Source organism: Rhinoderma darwinii, chromosome 11 (assembly GCF_050947455.1).
Source record: "Rhinoderma darwinii isolate aRhiDar2 chromosome 11, aRhiDar2.hap1, whole genome shotgun sequence".
In the NCBI taxonomy this organism is placed as follows: domain Eukaryota; kingdom Metazoa; phylum Chordata; class Amphibia; order Anura; family Rhinodermatidae; genus Rhinoderma; species Rhinoderma darwinii.
The window spans coordinates 36,935,576-36,951,260 of record NC_134697.1 but is presented as its reverse complement, the minus strand read 5'-3'; the positions used below and the strand labels follow the sequence as shown (position 1 = coordinate 36,951,260).

The following is a 15,685-nucleotide window of genomic DNA, read 5'->3' as shown; positions in this document are numbered from 1 at the left end:
TCTCACCGTATACTTCTTATTGGTCTGATAGGATAAAGTATTGGTGTGTCTATAGCCACTGAATGTATCAGAACTGAAATTGCATACCATTCTTTATTTTCTTTGCTGTTTAACCACATTGCAGTATTTTGTTGCTTTTGTTCTGCTTCTCCTCTTTATTTCTGACCAGCACTTGCTCTGTACTCTGCTGTATCATTGCTGATTTTATATTGAGTAAATACAACCTGTTTACATTTGTGCTGTGTAAACCCTTTTAGTTTATGCTTATTTTGCATTAAGATAACGTTCAACATGCTAGAAATTTATAAAACAATCTCAGGAAGAATGGTTAAGTAAAAGTTGACCAGTTTTAAATTGGTTATTCCATAAATCCTTTTCATCCCAAAAGTCCTGAAATGCTGTTAATAGCTGTTTTAAAGGGGTTGTCCACTACCGAACAACTGAGGACCTATCCGCCGGATAGGTCTTCAGTACTTGATCTGTGGGGGTCCGACACCCGGACCCTGCACCGTTAAGCCGCTCCGGCTGCCTCCGTGCACTGGACATACATCTTGGAAGCATGCTTCCGGCTCAGTACATTTCATAATGGGCAATAACATCTGGTGCCCGCAGGCCACTGGAGTGGCTGATCGGTGCCGGGTCCAGGTGTCGGAAACCGCACCGATGATATACTGATCTATCCGGTGGAAATGTTATCAGTTGTCCAGTAGTGGACAACGCCTTTAATGTTGTTTGCCATTTTTCTTGCATATAAGAAATATATTTTTCATTATTTTTTGCTACCATTGATGATGCTGCTAATCTATGTTGCTGGGGTAGGTGCTCAGAGACAAATCGGTCTCCTTCCATATCTGGCAGCTGAAGATATAGTTCCTTTTTATTTATCAGTAGAAGGAGTCTCCTCAGCTATACTGCCATGCTCCTGCTCCTGCCATGCTTCGGCTCTGCTCCTTCTCTGACGAGTAGGGCAAAAATATATTTTAATTGGCTGGTCGGCAGTAAACAGAGGATCACTATGCGGAGACCTGGCTGTGGGGAGAGTGAATGAGCATGCATGTCCACCAGCACTTAACTCAGTAGTTGGACATGCACATTGCTTTTCACTTTGAATACCAAGTTGCGCCATTCGATGCAAATAAATGTCATAACTCTTCACTGGATCATTTTTTTAACAGCATTAAATATCAATATAATAAATGATATTTAATGGTTGGATAGACCCTTTAACTACTGGTCCTATATATGCAACAGTCATTTGTTGAGTGATGCAATTATTAGATAGCTGCTTTCAAGTTAAAAGTATGTAAAAAATATATCAGATGTAGATAAAGTGGAAAAAAAAATATGCCCTCCTTAGGTTCATAATAGGTGATAAGGAATCTGACATAGTATTATGAAGTATATGGAACTTATGATGGAGTACATCGAAGAACAGATTGTAGGCACCCAGTGCTCATGGTATAGTGGGTTTGCAAAAAGGGATCATGTCCCACTGCCCATCTTTCGTCTATAACAAACTTGCGCCTCTTGTGTGTTCACTATTCTTTATAAGTCTTAAATTTTTTCTTGTATACTAACAGAATTCTAAAATGTTTTCGTTGTTTTCTATAATCTTCGTTATCTATTCTGTCATTTGCCCATATGCGTTCATATAAGGTCATATTTTATCCCGTAGCCAGATTCTTGTATGTTATACACTAAACTCTCGAGTTGTGTTCTTTAGATAATCCCTTTTTGTTTAGATGGTGCACCAATGATAAGCTGATCGCAGGGAATTCCATTGCTTGGACCCCAAGTGATCCTCTCTAATCTGTAATGGAACATGGCAGCAAGCGTTCAATTTCCCTGTAGTGCCGGCGCAGGGGAAATGGGGCATTACACAGTTCCTGTGAACTTAACGGGCTGTCCATGTAATGCATGGATGTAAAAGGTCTGCCAGAATGAGAGGTACTCTTTGTAGCTGCTCTCTGTTCTAGCTAGTAGATCACCCTTAACTTTAATGGCTTGTATTGTCTTCAGAATATGAAGCCTAGTTTAACCACATTGCGCAAAAGATAGCACCACTGTTCTCTTACTATAAACCTGTTAGTAATGGGATTCTTCTCTTGCTATTAGAAGAAAAATATGTTACCACACAACCTTACATCAGCCAAGGAAAAGATGAGATTGGATTTGAGAAAGGGGTCACAGTGGAGGTCATTCAAAAGAACCTGGAGGGCTGGTGGTACATAAGGTAAGAGAAGCAATTTCTATAACCTAAAAAAAAAATGTCTTCTGAACTAAATGTAAATTGTTAACGGAGTATATGTTAGAACTGTGTTTCTGCAATTTATTATCTCCCACTAACTTTTTACAAGGCCCACATCTTCTCTATAGTAGAATGCTAATTGCCTGGTTTGCAATTTCTGGTTGAGTAAATTGTAAATCTCAGTGTTTGTACAAGAACTATAGAGGGGTTGGAGTTAGTGAACCAAAACATAGCAGAAACAAAGCCTAAGTACATCAAGAGAGAAAAACATTTATAGAAGACTGGCACGAATTGTAAAACTTTACTTGTTGAGTCCAAGAAAATGTCTATAATACCTGTAGTCTTTCTTCTCTACTCCAAGGGTTGATGGAACAGTAATTGTTTATATATTCTAAATATATCACCTGGCGACAGAGGCATTGTAGAGCATTTTTGTTGGTTTTTCCTCCAGCAATATACAGATTTCCTTCAAGATGTATGATATAGCTTTGGAAAGCAAGTTGTTTAGAGAGAAAAAGAATCCCTATGTCTGAGTTGCACATCCAATAATCCAGGAATTTTTATTTAGTGTCAAATGTAACTAGAATCATCCCAAACTTAATTGTAAGCCGTGCCCACTCAATGTTCCAAAATTGTCAAGCTGCAAATTTAAATGAGTCTGAAACAAGACATGGGATCGATTTTTTTCCCAATGCAACTTTTTCAATTCAATAATTTTTCCCTGAGAAATGTTTTATACATGAGGCTTAATATGTTTTAAAATATAGCTATATTACAGAGAAAACAATCCACAAGGCCTGCATTTAGAGATTACTTTACCTGGCTGTTCATAGCATGTGTGGTAACAGAAACACATAGTTTGACACAACGCCCTCTTTGAGGTACAATTTGCAAAATAGCGGGACGGCCTGAAATACTTTAAAACCAAAGGGTTGCAACCAAAGATACTATTTAAAACATCGCAATGTTATGGGCCATTTTGAAGAAAATATTTTAATGATCCCTTTAATCATTAGAGTGATCCATCAGCTGGGACCCTCAATAATCCCTTAGTCCTTAGATAGCCATGCTCCTTTCCATTGAAATAAATAGAAGTTGAGGAAACTTACTGCACTGTGGCCTACTTCCTCTTGGGACTGGTTATCCCATCTGCTGGACACTACTGCCTTCTTGTCTTCATGAAAAACCCTTTTTAATTTTTTTATTGCGCACATAAGCTATGATGAGAGGAAAGATAAGCCTGAAAATGTGTACAACATTCATTTTATATTCAAGTTACATACATATACTATATAATTTTGATATTGTGATCCATTGCAATAGTCATTGTGCAAAATTGTAATTATTTTATTTATTAATTTAGCGTTGAGATAGGACAATTGTTCTGGCAATCTAATCAGAGCATAATGTGGTAATCCACGATATATTTCTGCCCAGTTCTAATAAACATATTAGAGTATAATGTGGTAATCCACCTTAAGTATTATGTCAAGGTCCTCCTTAAATATGTATCATGGTAGCATTCCTGCACATGTGTTGATCCTCATTTCCTGCCTCTTTCGCCTTGTATCCCTCTGGAGTTATTCCCAAGCTGGAGAGCAGATGTTGTAAGCTGGCCTTCCCAGACACACTTACACTCTTTATTTTTGGACAATCCTTTGATTCTTGTTAATCGAAATAGTATTGCAATTAACAAATTACACACACATGCCAGTGCACAATCCCTAATTGTTATTTCCTCTCCAAAAATAAAGTATAAACAACTACAAGTCCTTTGTCATAAATAGTTTCTTTTGTTTCCTAATTGAAAAAGTATTTAATGTATTCTAGGTACCAAGGTATAGAGGGCTGGGCTCCAGCATCATATCTAAAGAAGGCCAAAGATGACCTGCCAAGTCGAAAGAAAAATCTTGCCGGGCCTGTGGAGATTATAGGGAATATCATGGAAATTAGTAATCTTCTGAACAAGAAATCCACTGAAAAGGAGGGCCAATCAGGGAATGAAGCCGAAGAGCCTCATATTAGCAAGAAAGAGATTAGTCTGCCAATCCTATGTAATGATTCTAATGGCAATTCAATGATGACATCTGAGAAACCAACACCCAAAGTAACGCCGGGGTCTCCGGCAGTGGCAAGAATAGCTCCCCAGAGATCTGAAATAAGTAAGCTAAAAATGTTCACTATTTATGTCATAACACTTTTTCTGTCACATGACGCTTGGTCCTGACTAACGTAATCGCATGCGTGGACAGGTCACTGACTCCGACAGGTTCAGCGCACACCCCTTCTTCTGATGTCATTCACAGTCACCAATCAGATTACAGTTTCCATGTTTCTAAGACAGTGTGAAAAAAATGAAAGCCACAACATGCATGTGTGTGAGACTTGTGCTGTGAGAGGGGAGAGGGAGCAGCATTGAGATGCAGGTGATTGGTCAGAGCAAAGGAAGGAAATATGCAGTTTAAATGGGCATTTAGTTTACTTGTCTATTATTCCGTGGTCAAAGTTTTACAGCATATGTTTTTGTACATTCTTTTAATGTATAACTTTTTTTGTACTTGGCAGGTTCTCCGAACCTGAGAATGAAACCACCACCCCGGAGAGAATCTAGTCTGGTATGCTGTCCTTTATGTTCTACTCTCTTTTTCTTGGGAATATGATTCTTTTCTTTAATTGGCAACTTTGGATTGGCGTCAGTATATGTAATTTAAATAATACAAAGTCTCATTACAGGGCTCTTAGTAAGTGGTATGCATGTAAAGGACTGCTAGTTGGGGGGGAAAATAGCTTATGAAACACAATAGACCAATCTTAGCCAAGACTGGAAGCAATTTATTGAAATTAAAATGTGGTGTGAGAATGAAAGTGAACAGTACACTGAGATGTCCAGTATTTCATGACAAATTCTGCATCTAGTTTGTATGTTATAAGTAACATATACAAACATGTGCACTAGCTGCAAATTGGCTTCTATGATGTGCAGACATGACAGGACTAATGGAACTTGAATTAAAAAAAATTGCTGCCAGCCATCTCGCCTGGCAGAACAGAGGTCTGGGGACCTCCGTCCTTCCTATAAGTGGAGGGTCCGCACCTCTCAGACATTTATGGCATATCTTGTAGACATACCATAATTGTCTGAGTAAGGAAAATTGCTTTGATGTTAAAAATAAACTGTATTTCACGTATTGAATACTTTACATATATGTTTGTATATATATTGATTTTGAGGCAGCACTCTTGAGTAGGCAAAACAAAATCGGGATCCTTTATTTACCCATACCTTATGTGTAATGAATAAACCCAGCTAAATTGGGCTGAAATGTTGCACATACGGTATGTGTGAATAAAGTATCCTCAATTTTAGGGCCGATTTTAGACAAAGCGTGGCCTTGGGAAAAATTAAGTGGTCTTCAAGTCCTGAAATATTGTACCGACAAGTAGTTTGGTTCTTACCATTACCACAATGGCAAACAGAGCCCTTGTTTCCCAACTACTAAAATTAAAATAACAACAAGTTTAATTTGGTATAGACGACCATAAACAGACTACATAAAGGTTAAAATTCCTTGTCAGTTGCTGATTGAAATCAGCATAGTGCAATGTGTGGACACTCGGAAAAGCAAGGTTCTAGCGACTGCAGACCGCAACACCACGCTGTAAGTTAAATTACTAGAGAATCAGCAAGACCAGAAGTTAAAATTCAAAGAAGCCCCCCCGACATGTTTCGCTACCGACGTAGTGTCTTCAGGGGTATCGGGGCTAGTGACAGCGAGCGGCGGAATCCACAGACCTATATACGCAGAGAACCATCTACAGCTGTGACTGCAATTAGTTGAAAGCCAATCAAAAGACGAGCGGCGGGCCGAGCCTCCACTCGGCTGACTGACAGCCAGCAGCACCAATCGCCGGTGAGACACAAGCCACCAATGGATGCGGTGCCGGCACGCATGCGCAGTACCGGAAAAACCGGAGATAGAAAGTATCTGGTAGTTACAATGATGTTAAGATACATATAGGTGCATGCACAATAAAATGCATGCAGGTATCGAGCTATATAGCTCTTAGGTAAGATGTAACTGCTAGGTTAGTACATAACCAGCAATCAAGGGAAATCATTTGTAAATGAATAAGCAGATAGTTATAGCTGCCGTACAATGGACTGCAAAAATGATTAGCATATGTCTAATGCCAACCATAAAGTGCCCACAATAGTGGCACCAGTTTTGGTCTGCAGTGAGAGCCCAATTTAAAAATAAAAGGAGACCGTCGCAATAGTCACTAGAGAAGTCTGAGTCGTTATTCAGGATTAGATTAAGATCAATGAATGGTGACGAATATCAAAAGGTACACTCATAGTTAGAGTCAACTATATAATAATGCAACTTATAACAAAAATTGCCCAAAGGGCATCATATACCCGAACGCAAGCAAAGACCAGCAGATGCTAGTGGATAGATTCACAAAAATGCCGCAAAAGTAAAACCCTCGTTAAGGCCCCCTGGACTAAGGGAGCCCAAACGATGGATCCAGCATGCCTCCTCCTGTAATAACTTACGGTCCAAGTTACCTGCTCTGGGGCCAAGTTTAATATGGGTAATGCCCCAAAATTGTAGGGCACGAACATCCCCATCATGTACAGAGTGCACGTGCCTAAAGAGTGGTGTGTCTTCTTTGTGATGGATAGTACTTAGGTGTTTAGAGATTCTCCTCCTCAATTCCTGTATGGTCTTGCCGACATAATTTAGGACAGGGGCATTAGCGATATAGATCACTCCCTTACTTTGACAATTGATAAATTCTCTGATCTGATAAGATCTACCATCTAATGGATTCATAAAATGCTTGACGGTAGGCATGAGATAGCATGAGTTGCATTATTATATAGTTGATTCTAACTATGAGTGTACCTTTTGATATTCGTCACCATTCATTGATGTTAATCTAATCCTGAATAACGACTCAGACTTCTCTAGTGACTATTGCGACGGTCTCCTTTTATTTTTAAATTGGGCTCTCACTGCAGACCAAAACTGGTGCCACTATTGTGGGCACTTTATGGTTGGCATTAGACATATGCTAATCATTTTTGCAGTCCATTGTACGGCAGCTATAACTATCTGCTTATTAAATAGCAGTGCTAAAGCAGGGGGCCCATTTGGGGAGAAAGCCCTGGACACTTGCCCAGTCTGCTACCCCCACTCCCCTTAAGGCTGGTCCTGCTAATTTTTTTTTACTTCAAAGTGCTGCCTCAAACGTCAAAAATCTCCCTAGTTTGGCTGTTAATTTCTGTCACCTTTAAATGTTTCTTTATGTGAATACTTACAGCTGTAAATTATTTATCAAAAAGAAAAAGTGTCCTTACTCGTTACATCTACAAGATCAGGGTACTCACTTTGCGCTAACAGCATCTATTGAAACTAAAGCCTTGTCTGTTTATGTTCTCTAGGGATTTCAGTTGCCAAAACCTCCAGAGCCTCCATCAGTTGAAGTGGAGTATTACACCATTGCAGAATTTCAGTCTTGCATATCTGATGGGATAAGTTTCCGAGGAGGTCAAAAGGCTGATGTAAGCAAAGAGTTGTGTTCTTTGAAGCTTATGTTATAGTGACTAACCCCATCTATTGAGAAGGCATGACCTCAAATATGTCTACATACCATAATCCGAGGACTGTCAAGTAGGAATGACATAGGAAAAAGTGCATTAACATACTGTATACTATTAATGTCTAATCAAACATTAACAGCCATACATGATCGATTGCCACCAGTACAAGTTAATATTTGTGGTCATAATAATACTAAATGTATGAACGATTATGTCTGTGATGTGTTCATTTCCTTAAAAGTGCCTACCATCACATTTTTTCCTACAATAATAAATTATTGGATTTGTACCCTGTTAGTACAAGAAGGTAAATGTGAATTATTCCAGGAGAAGACACAGATTTGGTTTCCAAGAACAAGTGCAATGTAGAAGTCCGGAAGATGTGAAAGGCGCATTGAATACTAAAATTGTATAATATTTTGTTCTCTTTTAGGTAATTGAAAAGAATTCTGGTGGATGGTGGTTTGTACAGATTGGAGAAAAGGAAGGTTGGGCCCCATCTTCATATATTGATAAAAGAAAGAAACCAAATCTGAACCGGAGGACAAGCACATTAACAAGACCAAAGGTCCCCCCTCCTGCACCACCTACAAAGCCTAAAGATGTAGAAGACGTGTCAGCCACCCGTCATAGCTTCTCCGTAGACTCCAAAGATTCACCAGCAAAGCAAATATATGAGGAGCCAGAATATGATATCCCAGCTTTTGGCTTTGATCTAGAAGCTGACATGAAAGACTCCTTTTCTCAGAGCAATTTTAATGATGAAATTGTAGAAAGTATGTTTCAGCCCTCCAAACCTTCTCCCGTTTCTTCTCTTCAAAGAGCAAAATTTAAAGTGGGAGAGTCCTGTGAAGATATCAACAATGAAGAAGAGACTATCTATGAAAATGATGGTTTCCGACCATATGTGAGTGACACAGCATCAAACAAAGAGTCAAGCAAAGAGTCAAGTGGAGATTCTGATTCACTGAAAAGTTCATCATTGGTGCCAAGAAACTCTCCATCTGGAACCCCTTCAAAACCACCACTTTTAAAATATAAATCAGAAAAAAATGTCCAACAGGAAACAACAAAAAATGTTTCCTTTTCAACAAATGAAGAGAAAAAGCCCAGGTCTGTATCAGATGTTGGTTTGCGGTCAGTGCCAAAGTTTGGAACAAAGAAAGATTCTGAACAAAAATCCGGAGTTATGTCTTCAACCAAAGCAAAGCCATCGGTTCGACCAAAACCCTTTATAAGTAAAACTGATTCCCAAAGCCAGGAAAAAATGGACATTAGCACTTTGCGAAGACAGCTAAGGCCAACTGGACAGCTAAGAAGTGGACTTAAAGGTTCTAAAAGTGAAGAATCTGAAAATCTTCCAAAGAGTGCATCAGGGGATATTGAAAGTCCACCAAGGAGAAGCTCAGTAGATAATCCTTCAAGTTCCTCACAGTCATTAGAATGTTCAAGTAATAAAGAAAAATCTGAGGATACGAATGAAAAAATCTGTACTGCCACAAGCACCTATCAAAAAGTTTTGGATGCAGAAATTAGCTTTCCAGCAGGCGCAAAAGTAGAGGTCTTAGAGAAACAAGACAGTGGTTGGTGGTTTATAAGATACAAAGATTCAGAAGGGTGGGCACCCTCACATTACTTAGAACAAGTGGATAATAAGCAACAGGAAACCTCAGTACCTGATCCTGAATCTATTAAATGTAAAAAGAACGAAAATAAGTCAAACAGCCTGGAAAAAATCGAAAGAAGAGTGCAAGCATTAAATACAATTAACCAAAGCAAAAGAACAACACCTCCAGTTCCCTCAAGGCCACCTGGAACATTTTCTAAACCTCCAGGGCAAAGTAGTAATGTTGTTAAGTTAAGAAATGGAATAAAACAAATTGCGGTAAGACCCCAGTCTGTATTTGTTTCCCCGCCACCCAAGGAAAATAACATTGCTTGCCATTTGCGCCGAAATGAATCCCTGTCTGCTACAGATAATTTGAGGTCTGTTCGAAGGAATTCCTCCTTTAACACCGTCCGTTCTCAGGTAAACGATTCAAAATTCAAAGTTACTGATAAAACAGAAGTGGACGCAACTCAAATGGAAACATCTGTAAGATCTCCTCAGAGAAATGGAATCCCAGTATCTACTGTCCGACCAAAACCTATTGAGAAGTCCCAGTTTATCCACAACAACCTTAAAGATATATACATCTCTATTGCTGACTATGACGGCGATGATGAAACTGCTGGATTTCCAGAAGGGGTTTCTATGGAGGTGTTGGAGAAAAACCCTAATGGCTGGTGGTATTGCCATATCCTTGACGGCGCAAAACCATTTAAAGGATGGGTGCCTTCAAATTATTTAGAGAAAAAGAACTGACAATCCTTTTATATGGAGATAATATAACATAGACACTCGAGATATTTTCTTAATTTAAAGATTAGACTGAGCGTCCAAGTACTTGGAAAGCCAGCATTATGATCTCCATGATGTAAAATCAAGTTGGGGAAATAATGTTCTTATTTCTATAAAACAAAATTATCCTTGTGAAAAAAAATGTTTGGAAATAACACAGGGTATTACATTGTATTTCGATCATCAAATAGTTAAAATGAAAACCGTATTTGTGTGCCTTCACTACATTATCTGGAACACTAGAAATGTCACAAAAATCCAGGGAACTCCTACTGGCACGGCCTCCAGAATACTAGGTCTGTGCTGCTTTTCCCTGACCGCTCTTACTTTTGCCAACAAAAATAGACCCTGTTTAGTGTCTGAAAAATTTTATAACTCAAACAAGGAATGCTAGACGTTGTAATTAAATATTTCTATCTCTTTTTTTTACTTTATATCCCATGTTCTAATTTGTGTTTCACTTTTGTCTTTTTCATGTTTATCTGTATAAGTTCTTTATCTGTTTTTATAACAGTTAGATTTTCTTCCCTTAACTATTATCACTTTTAATTGAGTAGAATTTGGTATGCAAGATTGACAGAAAGTGCTTAATATGGGCCTGAATACCCAAGCCACTTAAGGAAAAATATATGGCCCTATTGCTTAAAGGGGTCCTATACCTAGTAAAAAAAAAACAAAAAGGCAAAATTGCACTGGGTGTTGTACCTAAATACATAGATTCACATGGGTGTATCTACAACCTTATGGATGAGATGTAAGTAAACAAACACTGCTACCACCCATAACGGTGATCAATAAGATCAACACTCCCAAGTCCAATTTTTTATCAAGTGCACATTAGAAAGTTGGAGGGGTTATCCTGGATTGTATAAAAGGGTTTGGGTTTTTTCCCCCAGAAAATGTGATGGGACTGAACTCCAATACCAGGCACAGCCCATGGACAGATGTGGCGCGGTTTGTGAAATAAGATCAGAGCCATTACAATCCTTAACCACCTCCTTTAATGTGCTTTACAAGCTCTGTTCATTTAGACTTATTTACAAGAAGGTATTGAACCCCTTTAAATGACCACTAAACCTAAAATACAAATTATTTTATAGTAATGGTTAGTACTGTATATATGTAAAATAAAGTAATGTGATATAATTTCATGATTAGGGAAGATATTCTTCTAGACCTAGTAGATATTTTTCAATTATCCCATTGACAAATACAGCAACCAGCCACTTTTGTATTTCAAGTTCACAGAAATTATGAGGTCTTTGAATGTAGTCAGTAAGTTTTGTTAAATGTTTAGTGGCCCTTTAAGTGAGGTATATTTGGTGCTTCTTTAGGCATGTTTGTAATGTATACACTAATGTGCCCTCTTCTGAACACTATTGGAAAACGTATCAGTCTGCAGTGAGATTTGCAATTGGTCCTCAGACGCAGTGTTTACATAACAATTGATTCACACTCTGCAAATTTTACATTTGTATATATTGTTTTTTTAATTATTTGTTTTAATTATTATATTATCAGGAACACGTGACTGAAACGTGGTAAAGAAAAAAAAAGCAGAACAATGCAAGGAATATACATAGATGGGGGGGAATTTGTGGAGGGTGGCTAACTGTATACTGTTGCCACCATTCCGCAAGTATAGGACCCTCCCGAGTAGTACTTCCTACTGCGGTATTACTGTTTTATGAATCCACACCGGAGAAGGGAAAGCGCAATTGGCTGTGCCAGGGAAAGAGACCATCCCCTTATTCCTCTTCGACACCATACTCCAGAGGAAGACAGCTATGCCGTTTTGTCTTTTTAATAACTCATAGTGTGCACTTGAAAGTAAATGCATCATTGTAAATATGTTATGTGTTCTAATATTGCATTTGTGTGTATTTTCTTTGTTAAAAAAAAAGTTATTAATTCCTTAGTGGAATTCTTGATTTTGAGTTTCTGGCCTTCTTATTAACCCCTTTCTTTTTGTGTCCAGATAAGCAGCCTATCCTATCATGTACTGTGCACAGTAATGCAGTGTCTGTACTACCTGTACCAGCTCTTGTGTATTACTACAAGGGCTACTTTAAATGGAGGTCTCTAGTATAGGTTAAACATATGTGATAATTGAACAACCAAGAGAAACTTGTAAGCCATTTTTGTAAGAGGAATTTATATTTAGGTATGTAGGTAACCGAGATAAGTAAGAGCCCCAAAAAATTAATTATACCTGAAATTTAAAGGGGGTTCTACCTGAGTTGTACATGTAAATTAAAGGGAGTTTCCACCTCCAATCTATAGGTTGAACTTTCTGTATTAACCAATCCTAAGCCACTGTCATTTTCTCAATATAGTTGGTTGGGTTACGCTAACAAATTTCTCCTTGCATTCACCTTTAAATGATATACAGGATGATTTCATCTAGGTAGGAAAATCTGTAGAATATTATAACATCATCAGTCTTCATACATAATCTGCCTGACTGGTATTACAAATTTGAGGCTTTTTTTTTTTTTTTTAGAAGCTCTATATAGTTCTGCTGGACAGTATTACATAGAATATACATAGATTACCTGCTTGACTGCAGTACTAATAATAGCGATAATTTTAGTTATTATTAATATTATAACTATGATTGTTTTATCAATAAGGATAAAGAAGTGGTTCATTATTTGAAATTGATGCACTTTAACAATAACGCGTTTTACATTCAAGTGCATTATGAAAAAGTGCAGGCTATACAGAACATACGTCAACACATTAATTTGTATATATAAGAAGAGGTTATTTATAATTATTTATGGGTATTCACAACTGTTAAGCCAATGTTATTAGAGAACTCTAAGGCTTTGCAAATTTAGTTTGATAAAACAATAAACCCTGTGTGGTCAGATAGTTTGTATGCAGCTTTAACGTTTACCTGGTACCCCACAAATGCAACTTCAAAGCCCAAAATTAGTTTTGGTAATACAACACTTGAAATTCTAGATAGTAAATCATATTTAGGATGATAAAACAAGTAAATCTGTCACTCTGATAATATAATATTTCTGTCGTTTCAGGACCAGTCAGTACTTTATTGGATAAGGTATTAGATTAAGTAAAATTGGGGAAGTAGCTTCCAAAGTTAAATACCTGCACTTCTGTCTGTTTATATATGGCTCAATTGGATTAAGTTGGTTCGGGGTTTTTTTTTCTATTAAAGTAGAAATTCTGGTTGTAAAACTTTTCAATCGCTGCAGTCTATAATAAATCAGTACAGTTCTATCCAGTCCTGTTCAAGGGTGCCCCCTAGTGGTTGCAATCTGCAATTATAAACCAAAATAAGTATTGTTTTTGTTGTATACTGCAACTTTATTAATAATGAGCACTTCTGAGTTCGTTATTGATGGTTATAAAATGCCTGATTATATCTTTTGGCTTTTTTTTTTTTACTTTAATTCTGCATGAATCACGCCATAGAACAGATTACAGTTTATTAATGTAAGAGCTATTTTACTGTTGCTTTAAGCATTTTTTACATTTATTTATTAGAAAAGGGTTAGGTGTATATTATATACTGTAACAAGTTAAATTCTGTGTTCCATGCCACAAATAATCTAATAAATTACGATAGTTCTCATCTAAATTCAGGTTAATTGTATTGGTTATGTGTGAATTGAAAAGGTGAAGGATTTTCTGGACTCTGGTAGAGATGGTCATGTTGTCATGTCAATGATTGGCCTAGGTAGGGCTACATACAATAGGATGTTTGTACATAGGGTAATAGTTTCTTAGATTTGCAACCGTTTGAGTACTGAAGGCTATATTTACTAAGGCTTTGCTTTAGGCTTCATTACTGCAACCATGATACACATTAGCCAAATTTGGCTTTGAAAAAGGATTACTTGCACCTGGGCCCTGCTGCTAGAAGGGGCCCCAAAGACTCCTCTGACATTAGTTTTATACATGGCACATGGGGCGGCCCTGTTACATATTTTGCAGAAGCTTCAAGTTATGTACGTGTTACCTTAGTCTAAGTCTACATGGTGTTGATAATCCCATTGATCTGCTTTAATGTTGACCATGTCAAGATTTCATGCAGAATATTATATTAAGCACACTCTTATAAAAAAAAAAGAAAAAAAAATACCTGGATAATAGCACACAGATATCATATCTCATTTTAAAACTCCTATAGAATCAGTCAGATATAGCTTTCCGGCAGTGCACAAGAAATCTGAAGGCAGTAAATTGTCTAACCAACCAACCATTGGTGTCATATGGGATATCTGCCTATCTATGGTCATTCAAACACCATCAATGACCTATTTGATCTTTCTTGCAGTGCAGAAGGGACCTGAGGGCAAGCAAATGTCGTCTTAACCCTCCATTGGTGTCATATATAATACCTGTATATCCGTGGCCACACGTAAATGTCACCTTTGTTTCAGTCCGACATTGATACCGTAACTACACGTCCAACTAAGGTAGTCCAATGGATTATTAATTAAATTCTCTACAAATGTACGGAAAGAAAAACACAAATACCTTCGTAGTCACATTTTAGTAGATGGAGCCTTTCGAGCGAATAGTAACCTGACTCTTACTATATGTTATTATACACTTAATATAGTTAAATAGAAGGACGACGGCATTTATATAACGTTCAAAATCACTTTTTACAATTGTAGAGCTGCGTATTTTTTTAGTAAAATGTATATTTATATATCTTATGCTTTAATAAAAAATAAATATAAACTAGGCTATGGATTTAATGATATATAACACACAAGGGAATTCGCAGGGCTTATATTAGCCATGTATTTATCTTTTATGTAGTAACCAATGTTTCATTCTAGGTAGCCATTGTTAACAATATATTTCTTATGTTATTTGCTCTGTTTTGTTTTTTTCTTTAATCCTTGTTTAAAAGTCTCTCGGCTAAAAAAATCAATAAAAAAAAAATCAATTTGAAGGATATGTGCAATATAGAATTATATCAAATATGAGTACAGGCTTCTCATCCAGGACCTTTGCTGTTAATGAGGTTTTTGATAAAAAGAGGACTACCTGATGATCTGTAATGAACCCCCTTGTTCAGTAATCAGACTTCTGTGAGAAGAGTGTCTCTGCCTATGCCCCTATGACAACACTTACCAACACAGGCTTTGGAAGGTCAGTTTTCTCATATGATACGGTGCCTCTCATAACAACCAGTCAGAATCCAGCATTATTTTTCTAGATTAAAAAGCTGATTTGCTGCTAGGAAACTCGGTTTTCTTTTGATATTACGGAGATGCCAGAGTTCAGGGCAGGAAGTTTTATCATTGGGATACAGGCAGAGAAACCCTTCTTAAAGGTGCCATGTAATGTCAACCTCAACACAAAAAAATTGTAGGGGGCATATAGATATTCCGGTAGTTCTTTACGCAGAGAATGTGCTTATGGAGCATATATATCATAC

The 15,685-nt window shown here is 37.4% G+C and overlaps 1 protein-coding gene across 4 annotated transcripts in view; it reads left to right on the top strand.

The window, feature by feature from the left end:
* The window catches only part of SH3PXD2A (SH3 and PX domains 2A), a 248,911-nt gene extending 236,175 nt beyond the window's left edge, over positions 1-12,736 (top strand). For all 4 annotated transcript variants that reach the window (XM_075841094.1, XM_075841096.1, XM_075841093.1 and 1 more), the window contains 5 exons: positions 2,116-2,233; positions 4,079-4,410; positions 4,814-4,863; positions 7,698-7,817; positions 8,290-12,736. In XM_075841094.1, the coding sequence (XP_075697209.1) occupies positions 2,116-2,233; positions 4,079-4,410; positions 4,814-4,863; positions 7,698-7,817; positions 8,290-10,221 (2,552 nt within the window). In that variant the 3' untranslated portion in view covers positions 10,222-12,736. The remainder of the gene's footprint in view (positions 1-2,115; positions 2,234-4,078; positions 4,411-4,813; positions 4,864-7,697; positions 7,818-8,289) is intronic.
* Positions 12,737-15,685: the final 2,949 nt, after the last annotated feature.